The sequence below is a fragment of the Phacochoerus africanus genome, chromosome 4, assembly GCF_016906955.1.
Source record: "Phacochoerus africanus isolate WHEZ1 chromosome 4, ROS_Pafr_v1, whole genome shotgun sequence".
NCBI classification, from domain to species: Eukaryota; Metazoa; Chordata; class Mammalia; order Artiodactyla; family Suidae; genus Phacochoerus; species Phacochoerus africanus.
The window spans coordinates 50,928,649-50,948,806 of NC_062547.1; the positions used below are offsets into that span (position 1 = coordinate 50,928,649).

At 34.8% G+C, this 20,158-nt stretch overlaps 1 protein-coding gene across 2 annotated transcripts in view; it reads left to right on the top strand.

The window, feature by feature from the left end:
- Nucleotides 1-20,158, top strand: part of SBF2 (SET binding factor 2) — a 456,096-nt gene that overhangs the window by 272,313 nt on the left and 163,625 nt on the right. For both annotated transcript variants that reach the window (XM_047776309.1, XM_047776310.1), the window contains exons 14-16: nucleotides 6,869-7,073; nucleotides 13,281-13,390; nucleotides 14,756-14,905. In XM_047776309.1, the coding sequence (XP_047632265.1) occupies nucleotides 6,869-7,073; nucleotides 13,281-13,390; nucleotides 14,756-14,905 (465 nt within the window). The remainder of the gene's footprint in view (nucleotides 1-6,868; nucleotides 7,074-13,280; nucleotides 13,391-14,755; nucleotides 14,906-20,158) is intronic.

The window sequence follows — 20,158 nt, forward strand, 5'->3', positions numbered from 1 at the left end:
TTCTTAGTATAATGCATTTAAGATTCACCCATGTTATTGCATATATGAGTTATTCCTTTTTATTGTTGAGTGGTATTCCATTATATGGGTGTACCAGTTTTATTTATCTATTAACCAACTAAAGGACAATTTTGGCAATTATGAGTAAAACTGCCCTGAACATTTTCATGGGTTTTTGTGTGAACATAAGTATTCATTTCTTTTGGGTAAATATTTAGTAATAGGATGCTGAAAACAGTAACAATATATATGATATATAACAATATAGCAATGTATTTCTTTCTCTATATAAGAAACTACCAATTGTTTTCTTAAGTGTCTGTACCATTTTGCATTCCCACCAGCAATATGTTGTGAAAGTTCTGTTTGCTCCACGTCTTCACCAACGTGTGGTATTCTCATTGGAATTTTTTGTTTTGCTTTGTTCTTAGCCATTCTAATAGGTGTTTGGTATTACCTTTTTATGGTTTTAATTTGGATGTCAGCAGGTGAGTATTAGATCCTAGCCAGTCGTTTTATGCCCTCTGGGTACTTGTGAAAAGAGTACTTGTCTTAGATTATGAAGCCTCCATTTTAATGTCATGAATTAGAGCAGTTGTTCTCAACAGGGGCAGACTCCTTCCCCCAAGAAATTTGGCAATGTCCAAAGACACTTTTTGGTTGTCACAACTGGAGAAGGTGTGCTACTGGCCGCTAGTAAAGAGGACAGGGCTGCTTCTAAACATTTTAAAATATGCAAGACACCCACTCCTTCCCACTCCCCACTGCTAAACAGAGAATTATCTAGCCCCAAATGTCAGTAGTGTCAAAGTTGAGAAACCTTGGATTAGGGCAACCAGCACATTAGATATTAAAGTCATACACCACATTTCTTTGTATTAAGGATGAGACATTAATTCAATTAGATAATCATTAAAAGACCTATGAGGATAGAAAGTTGAGAGTTTTTCATTCCATCACAGCCAGGCAACTCTAAAAATTCCAGGTATATTTTGTCATTGTTTAGTGATGTAATCCAGTGATAATATTGGCTTTGGCTGTGTTTGAAAGGATTTGTAAAGAATTTGTATAATATAACCCTAGGTATGATTGATGCACATAAAATAATTATTAAATACTTAAATTAACATGGGAAATTTAGTAACCTTCGACAAGGTCACATTGATTCCAATGTGTAGGAAGGAATTTTTTTCACCAGTATGCCTACTTTGAATTTCCAGTAAGATCTGGGGCTTTCTGTTTTGTTTTGTTTTGCTTTGCTTTTATTTGAAGTGCTTTCTCAGCCTGGTTTTTGTAAGCCCTAGGAATATTCTCATTTAGCTTGCCAAAAACAGAGAGAGAGAGAAAAGAAAATCCATGTTTCCAGACCAGTTGGTGTATGTGTCATTTTTTTCGAGTCTGAGAAAATCATTATGCCTCCTATTGCTATAGTACACTCTAAAAGCAGGATTACAGAGCCGACTTCTTGAAAATCATTATCCAACTTTAAAAGTCCCTCTGAGCAATAATAGTATGTTTTGCCAGCTTTCTTAATTGCCTTGGACAGAATTATGTTTACCGTAAGTATGTAGTTATCTAAATCCTTGGTTATTACTTTATATTTGCATTTCTCTAAAGTCAAAAATGAGTCTTTGACTGTTTCTTTGTTCTATTGAAAAATAATGATTTCAACACAGATTCAACAACAAAATCAGGATGCAGTTTTAAATGAGCCCAGTAATCTTCAAGAGACTGATCTGAACGCATTTGGAGTTACAAATAAGAGCATATGTTTCCAAGAATATACTGAGTTCAGTGAGCCTTTAAATGTCTCACATTATTGCCATCTCCTTATAAGTCATTATGTGAGTAAGCTGGATGTGAGGTGGTGAATGTGGTCCTTTATATTTACCTTACTACCCGTTAGAGGGCAGCAGTGTACAGATTCAGCAGCCAGAAAACCAAATAGCACTAGATCTTGGGGCATGAGCTTTTTTTGAATTTTCGAAACACAGTTGAATGTATTATTATTTAGTAACTTTAACCCGTAATCAGAATTTTTATGTAGACTGTCACAGTTAAAGGATAACCTCAACTTTGAACTTTGTTTTAAAATGATTTTTTAGAATGTTTATTCTGAATTGTGCATGGATTTGGTTTAAAATATTTCAAATTGCTTATGAGAATAACACTGATAGTGACAAATAGCTGTCTTTTAATAAGTGATTTTTATTTAAACCCTTATTGAATACTATTATTGTTATTGTTTTTCAAATATAAGTAGGAGTTCCTGCTGTGGCGCAGTAGGTTAATGATCCTGCTTGTCTCTGTGGAGGCACCAGTTTGATCTCCGGTCCAGTACAGTGGGTTAAGAATCCATTGTTGCTGCAGCTGGGGTGTAGGTCACAGCTCTGGATTGAATTTGATCTTGGGCTTGGGAATTTCCATATGCCACGCAGGTGGGACCAAGAAAGAAAATAAAATAAATAAGTAGATAAATAAAATAAAATAAAAGTAGCTGGTAGTATGATGGGAAATCTTGGGAGAAAGAGGTATAGTGTCATGCCATAGAATATGCAGTGACTAAACATTTTTCAAAGGAATATACTCTAGACTTTTGGAAAAGAGCTTTCATAGAAGAGCTTTCCCATTTATTTTGGGAAAGTGTGTGTGTGTGTGTGTGTGTGTGTGTTGTAAAGCTTTCCTGTAACTTTTTCCACTCTCACAAGGACATTATGAAGTAGGTAGTATATTATTATCTTCATTATCAATGAGGAAACTAAAACACAAATGATAAGTGAATTCACACTGCACCAGGTTACAGTGCTAGTAAGTGGCTAAGTAGATTTCACCCAGGAGGTCTCACATCGGAGACCATGAGCTAAAAATATTTTAGTTGTATTACCCTCTGTCCTTGGATTGTCTAACTCTCTTCCTTCTGAATTGTAGTGCCTGCTGTCTCTATCACATTTTCACAGGTAGTCCTGTTTATTGGCTTCTCTATTCCATTAGCCCTTTTAACCCTTCACTGATACCAATTACCATACTGTATTAATTATTAAAGGTTTATATAAATTTTGATGTCGGGAAAGTTTGACTTTCCCCATTTACTCTTCTTCAAAATTCCCTTGACTGTTTTTGGATCTTTGTTCTTCCATATGAAATTTAGGCTGAACCTGTTATATTATAGGATTTTAACTAGAAGCAATCAATATGTATATCTTGATTTTTTAAACCACCCTAAGTCATTTTTGAAATAAGATAGAAAAATATATAGTAAGAGAGAGATAAAATATAGCTAGAAAAGATACCTGCATACCAAGAAAAGTGTCTACTTTTATTTTACCATGTTTTAAAATTTGTTTTAATATTATTTACATCATGGGAAATACATTTAAAGTTTTAATTTTATTACTAAGAAAATTATGCATCTATGGAAACAGAAGTAGTGAATAATATACTTTAAGTGATTCAGAATTCAAAATCCACATGGATTATCTCCCTAGCCTGAAAGAAATATCTGCCCAATAGGTTTTAGAAATTTGATATTCATAACTTTTGAGATGACATGGTATCTTAGATATTGTGCCAAAAGAACAGAGAAGAACAAACATACTGCTTTTGGAAAATCACAGTTTGAGAAACTCCAGGCTGCTGATGTTGATGTTAATCCTGGCATAATTTTAGAATGGTTTTTTCAACACATGGTGTAGAAAGTGGTGATCATGAAGCCTTGGCATAGGAATTTACTTATTTTTCTCTGTCTTTGCTAAAGATAAAAGGAAAGATACAAAGTGTTGTATGAGGGCTGCTTTGGCAAGAACAAGTTTTCAATCTGTGTAAGTACTGCGTGGTAGCCGATTGCGCCACTGGCGCTCCGAAGTTTTCCATTTGATTTCACCTTCTCAGGAATCTTTTAAGTACAGGCCTAAGAAGCATAAGTACAGGAATACTTCAGAGATATTGTGGGTTTGGTTCCAGACCACCACAATAAAGCCAGTATCGCAATAAAGTGAATCACATAAATTTTTTGGTTTCCCAGTGCATATGAAAGATACATTTACCCTTTGCTGTAGTCTATTAAGTGTGCAATAGTATTTATGTCTAAAAAAAAACAATGTACATACCTTACTTTTAAGTTTTTTGCTTAAAAATGCTAACCATCATCTGAGCCTTCAGCAAGTTATAATCCTTTTGCAATAGTACTATCAAAGGCCCCAACTCAGATCAAATATAACATAATTTAAAAGTTTGAAACATTATGAGAATTACCAAAATGTGACAGAGACCAAAAGTGTTGGAAAATGGCACCAGTAGACTTATTTGACACAGGGTTGCCACAAACCTTCAATTTGTAAAAAGACAAAACAACAACAACAACAACAAAACCCAAAAACAACACAGTACCTACAAAGTGCAATAGGGTAAAGCACAATAAAACAATGTATGCCTCTATAGACCTGTGGCAGAGTTATTTATACAGCATCACATAATGAATAAAGCAAAATCTAGAATCTAGATTTTTTTTTGACACTTTGTGTATTTTCCCACTGTATTGCTGAGATACGTTCCCTGTGTCCTCTGCTATGGTCCAGCCTATCCTTTATCTGGGTCTGAGCCAAATAACCAAAAACATGAATGACACAGGTTCAAGGGGGGAAAGAAATTTTCTCATTGCTAGAATGATAAATGCTAGAGTTGGTCTAAGAATGATCATAGAGCAGCCTTCCTTAGAGAACTTTATAAAAAGAATGGATTCCATTCTGCCTGTAGTACTTGAAATAGAATCCTACTTAAGTAGGTGGCTTGATAAAAGTCCATGCTAGCACTAAGGGTCTATGCAAATATTAGCTGACACGTTTAATTTAATTATTGCAGTTCTAATATATGTTCAACATTGTGTCCTACTCATTAGGATAAAGTGGGAAGTAGTTCAGGGTGCCTGATACATGCCAGGCAGTTCTAGATGTGGTACACATATAGCAGAGGACAACAGATATTTTTTAATTGACCAAAATGTCTGTCCTCTGGGGTTTCATTTTAGTGAGACAATAAACAAGTTAAATAGAATTTAGAGTATGTGAGAGTGTGGAAGTGCTAGAGAGGAAAATGTAACAAGAGGGATAGGGACTGTGTTAGGGTGTATAATTTTAGATAGATCAGCCAAGAAAGGTGGCATTTGAGCAAAGACATACAGGAAGAGAAGATGCTGTCCAGATTAGCGGGAGACAGGCATTCCAAGCAGAGGGCACAGTTAAGTGTGAAGACCTTGAGGCAGGAATTAGTAGACCCCTGTAGAAGGAGCAGAATGAAGGAAGGAAACAGTGGTAGGACACAGTCATATAGAGAAGCCAAATCTTATAAATTATTATAAGAACTTTGGGTTTTACTCTGAGATGAAGAACTATTTGAATGATCAGAGTAGTTAGGTGAAGATTTGACATACTTTTAACTTGACCACTCTGTCTGCAGAGTTAAAAACAGTGAGAGAGGGAACTAGGATGGAAGCAGGGAGTGGTTACAAGACTGTTACTCTGTAGCAATATGAGAGTTGTTGGCTTGAATCACAGTGTATTGAAAAGTGGTTAGGTTATAAATGTATTTATTTTATTTTATTATTTATTTGTTTGTTTGTTTTGTCTTTTTTTTTGCCTTTTCTAGGGTCACTCCCGTGTCATTTGGTGGTTCCCAGGCAAGGGGTCCAATGGAGCTGTAGCCACTGGCCTACAACACAGCCACAGCAATGCGGGATCCGAGCCCCATCTGCGACCTACGCCATAGCTCACTGCAACGCCAGATCCTTAACCCACTGAGCAAGGCCAGGGATCGAACCTTCAACCTCATGGTTCCTTGTCAGATTCGTTAACCACTGTGCCACGACAGGAACTTCTATAAGTATATTTTAAAGGTGAAGACTCAACAAAGGTCTGCAGAGGAATGGATACTTGGGTGTTAAAAAAGGCATTACACATTATTCTAAGCTTTTCACCTGAATGATTGAAAAAATAAATATGCCACTTGCTGAAGTCAGGAAGCCTATAGAAATCAGATGTGGAAGAATTGACTAACTATTAGGTGCTTCATTTTGGACATATATTTAAGATGTTATTTATTTTTTTAATTAAAAAAAAATTTTTTTTTTGGTTTTTTTAGTACTGCGTCTGTCACATATGGAGGTTCCCAGGCTAGGGACCGAGTCGGAGCTGCAGCTGCCAGCCTACACCACAGCCACAGCAATGTGGGACACGAGCTGTGTCTGCAACCTCCACCACAGCTCATGGCAAAGCCAGATGCTTAACCCACTGAGTGAAGCCAGGGATTGAACCTGCATCCTTATGGATACTAGTCAGGTTCGTTTCTGCTGAGTCACAATGGGAACTCCTAAGATGTTATTTTAAATCCAAATGGAAGCTCTGTGTGTAGATGGTTGACTATAGGGGTGTGGAGTTCAGGGTGAAATTCAATTGGAAATAAAAATTTGTGAATCATTGGGGTTTTCATAGTTTAAATATAAGAAACTGGAAATTATCACCAAAGAATTAAGTTTAAATAGTGTGGGGTCCATGGTCTGAGCCCTAGGGTATTCACAGTTAAGAAATTAGGGAGATGAAATACAGCTAAAGATGTAGTAAGACCTAGAAACCAAATGAAGAAAGTGTTCGTTGAAGAGGAAAAAAGTGATCAGCTGTTTTAGGTGGTACTGATAACTGTATCAGTGCTTCTTAAAATCATGTAAGAAGTAGAATTCTGACAGTCTCTATTTCATGAAATATATCTGAATGTATGTACAATTACTCATTTGACTGATTTCACTTTCTGTCCCTCTGGCCAATAATCTGCCATTGTTCTTTTAACTTATGAATAATTTTACCTATGTTTGATATTGTAGGAAAATCCAAACCCTCATATGGCATTCCAGAAAGTTCCACGCCCAACAGAAGGTTCCCACTTGAGAGTTCATATTCTTCCTTTCCCCAAGATTAATGAAACTCGGGTACAGGAATTAATACAGGAAAATCTTGCTAAGAACCAGAATGCACCTCCTGCTTCAAGAGTGGAAAAGAAATGTGTTGTGCCTGCAGGTCCACCTGTTGGTATGTATTTGTTTGTTTTAAAAATAAACCTTTTGGAGTTCCCGTTGTGGCGCAGTGGTTAACGAATCCGACTAGGAACCATGAGGTTGCGGGTTCGATCCCTTGGCCTTGCTCAGCGGCGTTACCGTGAGCAGTAGTGTAGGTTGCAGACGCGGCTCGGATCCTGTGTTGCTGTGGCTCTGGCGTAGTCTGGCGGCTACAGCTCCGATTCGACCCCTAGCCTGGGAACCTCCATACGCCACGGGAGCGGTCCAAGAAATAGCAAAAAGATAAAAAAAAATAAAAGTAAACCTTATATCAATACACAAGAAATAGAAAGCAAAAGGGTACGTACAACTTGGTGAATTTTCACAAAGTGAACAAATTTGTTTAACCAGAATAAGCATTACCCAGAAACATTGTTCCATTCACTGCCTCTCTCAAGAGTAACGTTTAGCTTAACTGCTCCCACTGTAAAATCTTCTCCGTCGTAAAAATAGCTATTGCTAAGTTATAATTCACATACCGTAAAATTCACCCATTTAAAGCATACAATTCAGTGGTTTTTAGTATATTCACAGAGTGCAACCATTTTCACTAATTTCAGAAATTTTCATTCCTCCAAATAGAAACACCCATACCCATTAGCAGTCACTCTTCATTCCCTCCTGCCCCCTCCAAAAAAACCACCCCTTTCTTAGATTTATGTAGTTATCTGTTTCCTATCTTTGTAAATTTGCCCATATTGGACATTTTATATAAAAGGAATTATATGGTACATGATCTTTTGTGATTAACTTCTTTCATTTAGCATAATTTTTTCAAGGTTCAACCATGTAGAGTGTACAGTACTTCTTTGCTATTTGGGACTGAATAATATTCCATTGTATGGATATGTATATATCACATTTCATTATCCATATATCAGCTGATGGACATTTGGGTTTTTTCCACTTTTTGGCTACTATGATAGTGCTGCTATGGGCATCCATATGTACGTTTTTGTATGGACCTTGGATATATACCTAGGTATGGAATTGTCAGGTCTTATGATAAGTCTATATTTAATGTTTTGTGGAGCTGCCAGACTGTTTTCCAGAACAGTCATACCATTTTACATTCCCACCAGCATTGTGTGGGTGTTCTGGTTTCTCCATGTCAACTAATGATGTAGAATATCTTTTCATGTGCCTTTTGGCCATTTTTATATCATCTCTGGAATAATGTCTTAACTATTCAGATCCTTTGCCCCTATTTAAATAGAGCTATATAATTCTCTATATATTATGTATACAAGTCTCTTATTAGATACGTGATTTTCAAGTATTTTTCCCATTCTTTGGGTTATCTTTCTTTACTGATTATCTCGTCTTTTTCTTCCACTATTGAGGGAGATTGTTAAAGTCTCCATGATAATTAGTAGAATTGCCTATTGATCATTTTAGTTCTATTTTTTATGAAATCGATTTATTGGATGCAAATATACTTACAGATATTATATCATCCTAGTGACTGATCCCTTTATCATTATGGAATGTCCCTCTGTCTCTAGTAATGCTTCTTGCCGTGAAGTGTGCTTTGAGTTTTACATGGCTATACCAACTTTCCTTTGGTTGGTGTTGGTATGGTTCATCTTTTTTATTCTTGCATTTTCAAACTCTGGGTTCTTATATTTAAGGGTTTGTGCCTGTTGTAAGCAGCATGTAGGGGTTTGTCTTTTTTTTTTTTTTTTTTTAAAGCCAGTTTGGCTTTTAGTATATTACTTGTATTTAGCTCATATATATAAATATAACTACTGATACAGTAATGACTTTAATTTACTGGATTCTTTTTTTCTATATGATCTTCTTGTTTCACATTTTCCCTTGCTGTCTTGTCTTCTTTTGGATTAATAAAGTTTTTATTCCATAATTCATCCCTCTTATAAATTGTTATTTATGTTTTGTTGTTCTTACAGAGGTTTGCCTAGGGATGATAGCATACATCCACTTTTGTCAATTCAGGTTTCATCAGAAACTTTGCTGGTCAACCTGACTATGTACCAGAATCACACCCAGATTTTCAGCCTCTTCTGTGTACCCAATATTGGCAAATCTCTTGGAGAAAATGTGGATGTGCTTGTTAACTCACCTCTCCTGTCTTTTCCTTTCTCTGGAATTTTAGGTCCTCTTACCCTTGTGCTTCTGTAGCACTCTGATATATTTAAATAGATGGCTTTTCCATTGTATCTGACTTTTGTAATTGTTCCTGGTGGGAGTTTTAGTTTGCTACAAACTGGTCCATCATACCTAGAAGTGAGTGTAATTTTATTATTAATGGATAATAATATATTAAATATTTATGTAGCAGTGTTAATATTTCATGTATTAACATTTATGTCATATAGTTATGTTAATATTATCATTTATTATTAACTTAGTAATGTTAATTTGTAATTATTTCCCTAAGTATTAACAGCTTTTATTGAAGTGTCGATTGTACTTTCACAGAGAGAATGGAGAAGTAGACATGTTAGGGTAATTATTTTTTGAAGGGTTTGGTCATATAACCTTAATACAGTCTAGTTGAATGCTTTCTTTAAATATCCACATAAACAGATTACAAGTTTAAAATTTAATTTATGTGAATTGTAGCCAAGTCAATATTATTTTTGTATAATCTCTACTTTCTTCATTTTCGATCATTACATTATCTTTTTATACTTTCTTCTTTTCATTTTTTGAAGTTTTACTGAAGTGTAGTTGATTAACAAAGTGATAATTTCTGCTGTACAGAAGTGGTTCAGTTATACATGTACACACATCCATTCTCTTTCAGATTCTTTCCCCACATAAATTATCACAGAATACTGAGTAGAGTTCTCTGTGCTATACAGCAGGTCCCCATCATTCCATATGCCTCTGTGTGCATATGCTAATCCCAAACCCCCAATCTATCTCTACCCCCCACACCTTTCCCCTTTGGTAACCATAAATTTGTTTTCAAAGGCTGTGAGGCTCTTTCTGTTCTGCAAATAAGTTCATTTGTATCATTTTTGAAAGATTACACATATAAGTGATGTCATATGTTTGTCTTTCACTGACTGACTTTACTTAGTATGAAAATATCCATGTTGCTGTAAATGGCATTATTTCATTCTTTTTTGTGGCTGAATAACATTCCATTGTGTGTGTGTGTATGTGTGTGTGTGTGTGTGTGTGTGTGTGTGTATAACATTTTCATTATTCGTTCCTCTGTTGGTGGACATTTAGGTTGCTTCCATGTCTTGGTTATTGTAAATAGTGCTACAGTGAACACTGGGTTGAATGTATCTTTTCAAATTATGGTTTCCTCCAGATAGATGCCCAGAAGTGGGATTGCTGGATCATATAGCAGCTCTGTATTTGTTTTTTCAGCTTAATTTTTTTTTTTTTGGCTGCCCTGCAACATATGGAGTTCCTGGGCCAGGGATCAGATCTGAGCTGCGGCTGCAACCTATGCAGTAGCTGTGGCAATGCCAGATCCTTAACCACTGCACCAGGCTGGGGATCAAACCTGTATCCCAGTGCTCCCCAGAAGCCACTGATCCTATTGCGCCACAGCAGGATTCCTTTATTTGTTTCTGAGGAGGCGCCATGAAGCAGTTGATATTCCCACCAACAGTGTAACAACATCACATTCTCTTTTTTGATGTATGTGAGAGAGGTACACATGATTTGCTATTTGTCCCTGCATGCCCTTCCTGTAAAACCAGAATGAATGTATGAGTGAACAATGAATGAATGAGTGAAAGAAGAACGCCGGGATCTCTGTTCAATTGAGTTGATCAGTATCAGGATATGCCTTGTATTAAAATTAAAAGGTGTCAGAGTTCCCTGGTGACTCAGCAGATTAAGGATCCAGCGTTGTCACTGCTATGGAGCAGGTTCCAGCCCTGTCCCAGGAACTTAAACATGCCACAGGCACAGCCAAAAAATAAAAAAATTAAAGGTGTGAATGTTTTATTTTACCTGATACCTATTAATAAGAGTATGGAATTGCTATTAGGAATGTCACCTTTGGAGGCATTCACATTTTGAGAGGTTAATTTCCAGCTCTTCATCAGAGGGACCAGAGTAATGGTGAACAGTTAGAATAATATTTACAAGCCAAAGCCTTAGAAGGAAGCCCTCCCTGGGAAGTCAAGTACCCATAAACCAGAGTTGTCTCGAGTGTTGGAAAGCTAGTATTAGAATGCCACAACTGGGGATTGGGCCAATCCCTGAAATATCAGTACCTCTAAGCGAAGAACTTTCTTCTGTGAATTAACTAAGTCATAGCCTCTAAAGGAAAGTTATAAGTCCTAGATGGTAAACAGACTCATTTTAAGAAAATGTGGGTTTTGTAATGGCTTATCCTAAAGAAAATTTAAAATACTGCATGAGAGATTTTAGAATTAAAAGTTTACAGACAGGTTAAAGAATGTGGTCTAATTTGGAGACTCTAAGAAGTTTTTTACTGTCAATATAGATCGATTTCAATTTCAGTTTATGCCATTGACCTGCAAGTGTGGGAAGCCACAGGGCCCAAAATTAAGAATGAGAATTTCGGAGATCCCCTCGTGGCTCAGTGGTTAACGGAACCTGACTAGTATCCATGAAGAAATGTTTTCGATCCCTGGCCTTGCTTGGTGGGTGAGGATACCTTGTTGCCATGACCTTTGGTGTAGGTTGCAGACGCGGTTCTGATCCAGCTTTGCTGTCACTGTGGTGTAGGCCAGTAGCTGTAGCTCCGATTGGACCTCCAGCCTGGGAACCTGCATATGCTACAGTTTCAGCCCTAAAAAGACCAAAAAAAAAAAAAATCAGAATTTCAGTCGTGAAATAATCTAACCATCGTGGCCATTTAATGTTAATGTTACATGATTTAAAATCGTTTCAAGAAAACTGATAAAAAAAAAAAGATTATTTTCCTGATTCTGACAAAGCGCTATGGTTATGTAAGATATCACTTGGGGGAAGCTGAGTGGTGAGTGTATGGATCTTCTCTGTATTAACTTGAAACTTTTTGTGAGCTTATAAGTATTTCTAAAATTCTAAACATTTAAACAATTATTTGAGGAATATAAAGTTTTGTGTTGATGGAAGGAATGCGAAGAGTAAGAAATGGTGGTCTTTCTCATCAGGTATGGGGTGTGTGAAAGGATTATTCCTTTAGATTCCAAGAACGGCCGGAAAATATAAGGCTTTAGAATTATGCATACTGCCTCTTTTATACAAATGATATGGTGTAGTTCTTTGTGAAATAATACTTTTTATTTAACAAATACTGCTTTCATTTATATCCGTCTAATATTCTTTTAATAAGTTTAATTTGGGAATTCTGTTGCATAGTGAATTAAGGACCTGATGTTTTCACTGCAGTGGCTTGTATCACTGCTGTGGCACAGATTCAATCCCTGGCCCAAGAACTTGTGCATGCCACAGGCATGACAAAAAAAAAGTTAAATTTATTTTAGGTAATTTTAGCCTGTGTGGTAGACTTGAATTACCCAACCTTGTAAAGGTGACAGGTACTAAATTCACAAGAGTGAAAAGTGAGTCTCCCAAGATTTTTAATTTATTTGTTTTTATTTACATTTTTTATTTTTTTTAAATTTTATTATGATTGATTTACAATGTTCTGTCAATTTCTGCTGTACAGCAAAGTGACCCAGTTATACATATATATAAATCCTTTTTTTCACATTATCCTCCATCATGCTCTGTCACAAGTGATCAGAGTTTTAGAACCTAATTTTTTATGGTATGTGGTTTTGATTTGGTCATATGTTAGTGATATAAACTTCTTTTTCTCTTAGTAGTCCTCTTATATATGAGAGTTAGTTTACTTAAATTTGTCAGGATGCTGTACCTGAAACATTTCTTACCTGTTTATGTACAATTAAAGGTAGGAAAAAGTTTATCTTTGCTTAATAATATTTTACTGTCCAATATGAATTAATTATGTAAATAGAGTTAAATGCAAAATTAGAATGTGTCCTCTGAAATTATCCTCAATGAGCCATAACCTGCCACTTCACAACCTAAAAATGTAATCAAAGTAATGAAATGAAATACCTTCGGTGTATGTAACAAGGAAAAAAAACTGTCAAGCGTTGGTTGTGTAAACAGTTATAGTCATATAAACTGTAAACAGTAATATTCTCAGGCTTTTGTAATTGCCAAAGGAGTGTAATTTATTTGTATTTTCCTTATATTCCTTTATTAGTTTCAATAATGGATAAGGTGACAACAGTTTTCAACAGTGCACAGAGATTGGAAGTTGTTAGAAACTGCATCTCATTCATATTTGAAAATAAAACATTGGAGACTGAAAAGGTAATAAAATGCCATCTTTCCCAAGTAAGCATTCTTCATGTTGCTTTCAGATTTCTATGTTTAGCTTGCCAACTGACTTCTTTAATTCCATCTCTTTTCCTTATAAAGTATCCTTTCATTGTTTCCATCATTTTAAATGAACAGTGTCGAAGATATAAAATCTTAGCCAATTCTAATAATGTGACAACCAGAGAGGTAATGAGAGTCCCTTTTTCCCCTGAAACTTTTAAGCATTGTTCATTAAATCTTATTTTGGCATATTACTAAGAAACTTAACATTTAAAATATAATTTGATTTCTTACAAAGAATCTAGTTAGAACAAGTAGTGAATTATAAAAATTGTGGTCTATAATTAAGTGTGCCTTGTTAAAGCACATTTTCTTATCTTTAGTAAAACACACTAAACATTATGTAACCTTTCCCTAGTGACTCTTCATAGTTCTGAACCTCTATTACAGGGGGCGAGGAAAGCATATCAAATAAAGCTTTTATCTTTGCTCTAAATAAATGACCTCAAACCCTTTATGTTTTGAGGGTTTTGGTATCTATTTTTTCTTAAGGTTGAAGTGTTACAGACTTTCTTTTGCTTCTCTTGCTTTCAGCTTTCACACCCTGTTTCTTATACCTGTTGTAATAATATTAGGTCTTCCTACTCTCAAGCTTCTTTCCTTTCTTCTCATTTGCTCCTTTGTTCTCATTTTAGGTTCAGAGTTAAATAAGCTTATTATTATTTTATGTAAAGTAAATTAATTAGACTCTAAAAGTGAACCGGAAGAGGCATTCTTATGGGTGATGAGTGGAAGGGTTTTAATACATAAACCTAGAGACTTCTATTTGTTACTCTGTTCCTCCCCCCCATTATCTTTTGAAATGAGAAGAGATTAGAGAATTTTCTGGTCATGAATTAAAACTGAATAGTGATTAAGTTGCTGATCAGTTTAAAAATATAAAATTACTTATGATTCTTATCATTTAAAAATGTCCTTCTATTCTTGCCATGGAGATGTGGCCAGTTACTGAAAGAACGTGTGTCTAAGTATCTGTGGTTTTGACTCATAATCTGAAGCCACAGTTATTTTGGTGACCACAGTTTTGATGAGCTTTTTTAAAATGAAATTTAATGTTTTTTAAATGTATCACATAAACCTAGTCCTACTTATTTTCATGCTGCCTTACAAATAAAAAGTCACCATAAACCATCTATTTAGAATTGTCCTTAATTGCTAATCAACTCTTTTCTAGAAGTTTGTCTACTAATAAATCTGTTAAGTGGTTTATAGGCTACACATGAGTTTTCAGTGTGCTTGAAAGTTACTTTTTTCCTAGTGGTGCCTTTTGTTCACTTCTGCCTCTGTTGTCCTCAGACCCTTCCTGCTGCATTGAGAGCCCTTAAAGGAAAGGCAGCAAGACAATGTCTCACTGATGAGCTGGGTTTACATGTTCAGCAAAATCGGGCAATATTAGACCATCAACAGTTTGACTACGTAGTAAGGATGATGAACTGTACTCTACAGGTAACTTTTAGTTCTTTCAGATTATCTTTCTTACTTGAGAATATTTTTATTTTTTCTGGAGGATTCAGTAATTACCAATGTATCAGGTTCTTGAAACTTCCACAGCCAACAGATTAAAGAGCCATTTCTAACAGAAATGGTATGTATTGCCTGGCATAAATATTAAGAGTTTTTTTATTCTTTCTTTGTTTTTTCATTAAAATATTAGGTTATTTTACTAGTTATATAAGCAAGCTTTCTGAAAATGAAAAGTCATCTTTAAAACATTCAGTTATATATTACTTAATGCCTGTATTCATGTCAGTCTTTTTCAGTCAGTTTTCAGTTGTACTATTAAATTGGAGGGCAGCGAATGGTGAGTAATCCAAATGAGAAATGAATTACTCAATTAAGTGTTTAGTAAGTACTTTGTGTGGGTAAAACACAAAAAATTTCCAATTGGTTGTGAAATATGTATATGATCTTAGAGATAAACTTCCCACAAAATAATGAAGATACTAGGAGAAGCAAACAATTTGATTTCCCCATCCTGTCTTTGTGATGTTGGCATCATATTCTTTATAAGCTATGCAAAAATCCTTTCTTAAATTTTTTGTACAGGCAGAAAGTTGTGATTAAAAACTGAGATTTCAAAGACTGTCTGTTCCAGAGAAACTGAGTAAAATGCATGTAAAATCCTAGTAGATTGGAAAGTGAGAATTATAGTGTATAATTAATAACAAAATTTGTAGATGAAAAAAGGCCTCAATAAATGGAAAGATATACCATGTTCTTGGCTTGGAAGACTCAATATTATAAGGATATCATTTCTTCCAAAAATAATCTATAGAGTTGCTGAAATTCCCATCAGAATCCCAACTGGAAGAGCAAAAGTCCGAGACTTACCAACACACGCCTAAAAAAAAAAAAAAGCATGAGATTTGGCCTTGTCACATATCAAAAATTAGTTTAAAAGAAGACATATACATTGCCCAACCGTACACAAAAATGTGTTCAACATCACTAACCATCAGAGAAGTGCAAATCAAAATCACCTCACATCTGTTAGAATGGCTGTTATCAAAGAGACAAGAGATAATAAGTATTGGCAAGGATGTGGAAAAAAAGGAACCCTTGTGCACTGTCAGTGGGAAGGTAAATTGGTGTAAGCATTGTAAAAAATAGTTTGGAGATTCCTCAAAAAATTAAAAATAGAACTGCCGTATGATTCAGCAATCTGACTTCTGGGTATGTATCCAAAGGAAATGAAAACAGTATATTGAAGACATATCTGCATTCCCATGTTCACTGCAGCATTAGTCACAATAGCCAAGACACAGAAGCAACTTAAACATCCATCACTGGGTGAGTGGATAAAGAAGATGTGGTATATTTATGCAATACAATGGAATATTACTCAGCCATGAGAAAGAAGGAAATTCTACCATTTGCAACAACATGGATGAACCTTGAAGGCATTGTGCCAAATGAAACAAACCAGTCAGAGAAAGATAAATACTGCATGGTATTATATATGGAACCTTTTCAAAAAAGGCCAAACTCTTATAAACAGAGTAGAAAATGGTTGCAAGGGCTGAGGGGTGGAGGAAATAGGGAGAGGTTGATAGCAGGTAGAAACTTCTAGCTATAAGATGACTAAGGCTCGGGTACCTAATGTAAAACATGGTGACTACAGTGGATAACACTGTATTATATAACTAATATTGCTAAGAGTGCTGAGCTTGAATGGTTTTACAAAAGAAGAGAAATATGTAAGGTGAGGTGTTAACTCAGTTGTGATAATCTTTTCATAAAGTATACCTAAATCATCTCAGTGTACACTTTAAATATCTTACAATTATTTGGGGGTCACATACACAATAACACAAATTTTTTAAATTAGTTTACAGTAATTAAGACAGTGGGATGTTGGCACAGTCATAAACAAGTTGAACATAAGAGAATGTGGAGTTTATAAACAGATGTATACATGTATAGAAACGTGATTTATGACAAAATTGGTGTTTCAGATCAGTGGCAAAGGAGGTAAAAAATTCAGTAACTTAGTACTGGGATGGTTGGGAGATCATGTACACATAATGAACCGTGTATACAAAAAATGTACAGATACCTCATACCATACACTAAAATCAGTTTTATGTGGATTAAATGCTTAAATATGAAAAGCCAACCTATACAGTTTTTCCAACAGCATAAAGGAAATATCCTTATGACTTTGGGGTAAAGAAAGATTTCTTTCACAAGGTACAAATAGTGCCAGTCTTAAAAGATGGTTATAGACCATCAGTTTTACCTCAGTTAAAAAGAAAAGATTGCTAAACTCTGCTACATTAGAATTAGAACTTCTGTTCATCAAAAAAATACCATAAAGAGAGTGAAACTGTGAACTTCAGAGTGAGAGATGTTTGCAAAGCATATGACTGCCAGTGGATTAGTACTTAGATTATAAAAACTACAAGTCAATAAGAAAACGACAACCCAAATTTTAAATAGGCAAGAGACTTAAAATATCTCTGAGTAGAGGAAATCCACTTGAATAATTAGTGTATGTAAAAGATAACGTTTTTTAAAGAGATGATCTATGTCAATAATTGGAGAAATGTAAATTAAAGCCACAATGACATAGCATTTTACTCTCACTATTTTGTAATAATTTTTGAAACCGGATAATATTAAGTATTGGTGAAGTTATGGAACAAAAAGAACATGTTAACTCCACTTATTAGAATATAAAATGGTGTAATACCTTTAGAAAATTTAGTAAGATATAACAAGAAATAAGATTTTCCTATACAGCTGAATATGAAAGTATCCAATGACCCTGTGATTCCACTCTTAAAGGAGGTTTTACCCACATACCGCAAAAGATATGCACAAAAATATTCACAGGAACATTGTTTGAAATAGCAGAAAACTGGAAACAACTCATATGCTGACCAGCAGTAGAATGTATAAATAAATGATGCTGTTTTCTTATGTTACAATATTATTTAGCAGAGGAGTTCCTGCTGTGGTTCAGAGGGTTACAAGCCCAAGTACTAACCATGAGGATGTGGGTTCAGTCCCTGGCCTTGCTTAGTGGGTTAGAGATCCGGCATTTCTGTCACCTGTGGCTCAGCTCCTGCATTGCTGTGGCTGTGGTATAGGCCAGCAGCTGCAGCTCCGATTTGACCCCTAGCCTGGGAACTTGCATATGTCTCAGGTGTGGGTCTGACAAGCAACAAACAAGCAAACAAACAAAAAAAAACCCCGTATTAGTTAGCAGAGATGATGAATGAATTACAGCTATAAAGAACAATGTGGATGAGTCTTAAGAAACTTTTATTTAAAAAAAAAGACATTTCAATTACAATATACTTTCATTCATATAAAATTCAAAGCATGTAATATGTTATTTAGAGATATTTAAGTTAGGGATAGAACACATACAGTAAAACTCGAAAGAATAGAAAAGCATTGTATACATATATTAAATCATCACATTATATACTACCGTTTCATCCATCAATTATACCCTAATGAATCTGGGGGGTGGGGGGAGAAAATCAAGTGGTAATAAAATACTGAACAAAATTACCTTTGGGAAGTAAAGAGGAAGGATGTGAACATAGAGATCTTCCAAGGTAGTGGTAATCCTCTATTTCTTAAACTGCATGTATGGGTGTTAATGGTATCATTACTGTTTATAATCTTCTAACTTAATACACATCGATGTCTTAGGATGCTGCTGTTAGATTTTTTTGCAGGGCATATTTATCTTTCCAAGCTCATTTCAAAGGTTACCTTTCTCAGAAATTCTAATTTATAATCTAGCATCAAAAATGTCACCTTGTAACAAGCACCTGGTAGTTTGTTTAAACAAATTGACAAAATAGGAGATGAGTCACCTTTACTGGAAGTACTTTCTTACTTTAGGGCATAAGAGACTAACTATTAGCAGTTTGTATTAGCAGAAATTGAAAGCAATCTAAATGTTTAAATTTGGATATTGAATAATTATGGTACAATTCTTCTTTAGAATACTACTCAGCTACTAAATAGAAAGAGGTATATCTGTGTACTCATATGAAAAAAACATCTGTTATATATTTCTAGGTGGGCAAAAAGGAAGTTACCTGAAGTAGATATAATTCTATTTTTGACCTAAAATTACATGTATGTATGTATAGCATAGTAAAAATCTGGAAGGATATTACACTAAATCCTTAATATGGTTATCTTTAGCATATAAGATTAGAAGAATTTTGACTTACATTTAAACTTTTCACTGGTTGAAACACACACACACATATACACACATGTGTAATTAAATTATGCAAAACATAAGCCTATTTTATAATTTAAAAGATTCTGATTTTTATAGGAAGGAAATTATTGAACCTTTATGAGAAGAATACAACATGGTAAATTTGCCCTAAAAAAGGTCATATGTCTTTTGCTACTTTTGTTACTTTGTTACAATACTTGGGTACTATCATAGAGAATAAAGGAATTTAATTAATAGATCAAGGTTCTCAGAAGCCCTAAAGTTAGGTAATTTCCTAGTTCCCTGTAACTGGTGATAAAACTACAAAAACTGTTTTTAGGAAGCTTTTTTTCAGTTTGTACTTTCTGTGCTATTATTAACTGAAGAACTAAGTTACAAAGCTTTCTCTAAATTTAATTTTAGCATATGCTGATGAGTAATTACTTATGGAATAGCTAGGTACCTTTAGACCACACATACTTTTCTTTTTCATTTGAATAATCATATTTGGGGGTAAGGGGAAAGCATGGATTCTTTTTACTGCTTCCAAATACACCTGCATTGATGAGCACTTCATATTTTATAATTCAGTACTTCATAAATACATAAAAATAGATCCTGTCTTCATTCCAGCATATGCTGTTGTTTAACATTATATAGATACTCTTTTCAGTTATAAATGGGTTCACGTGAGATACTTCTGTTTTAATGGGTTATTTATTACCAACTTGGGATTTATTAGTATTTATATTCTTATTGCAACAATGTTGCTTGTGAGAATTTAATGTGACATTCTGAACATTTTTTACAAAAGCATAGAGTTTCAAGGCAGAGAGGCCAAACATCTGTGTTGGTGTTTTAAGATAGAAACATTAAATGAACTAATTTTTAGGTAGTGATTCAAAACCTAGTAATTTTGCTTTTTGTGATCTTCAAGTTATTCCATCTTTCCTGTCCTCAAGGGAAAATTAAATGGAACATGAGTGCTGCCAAGGGGTTATTTTGTT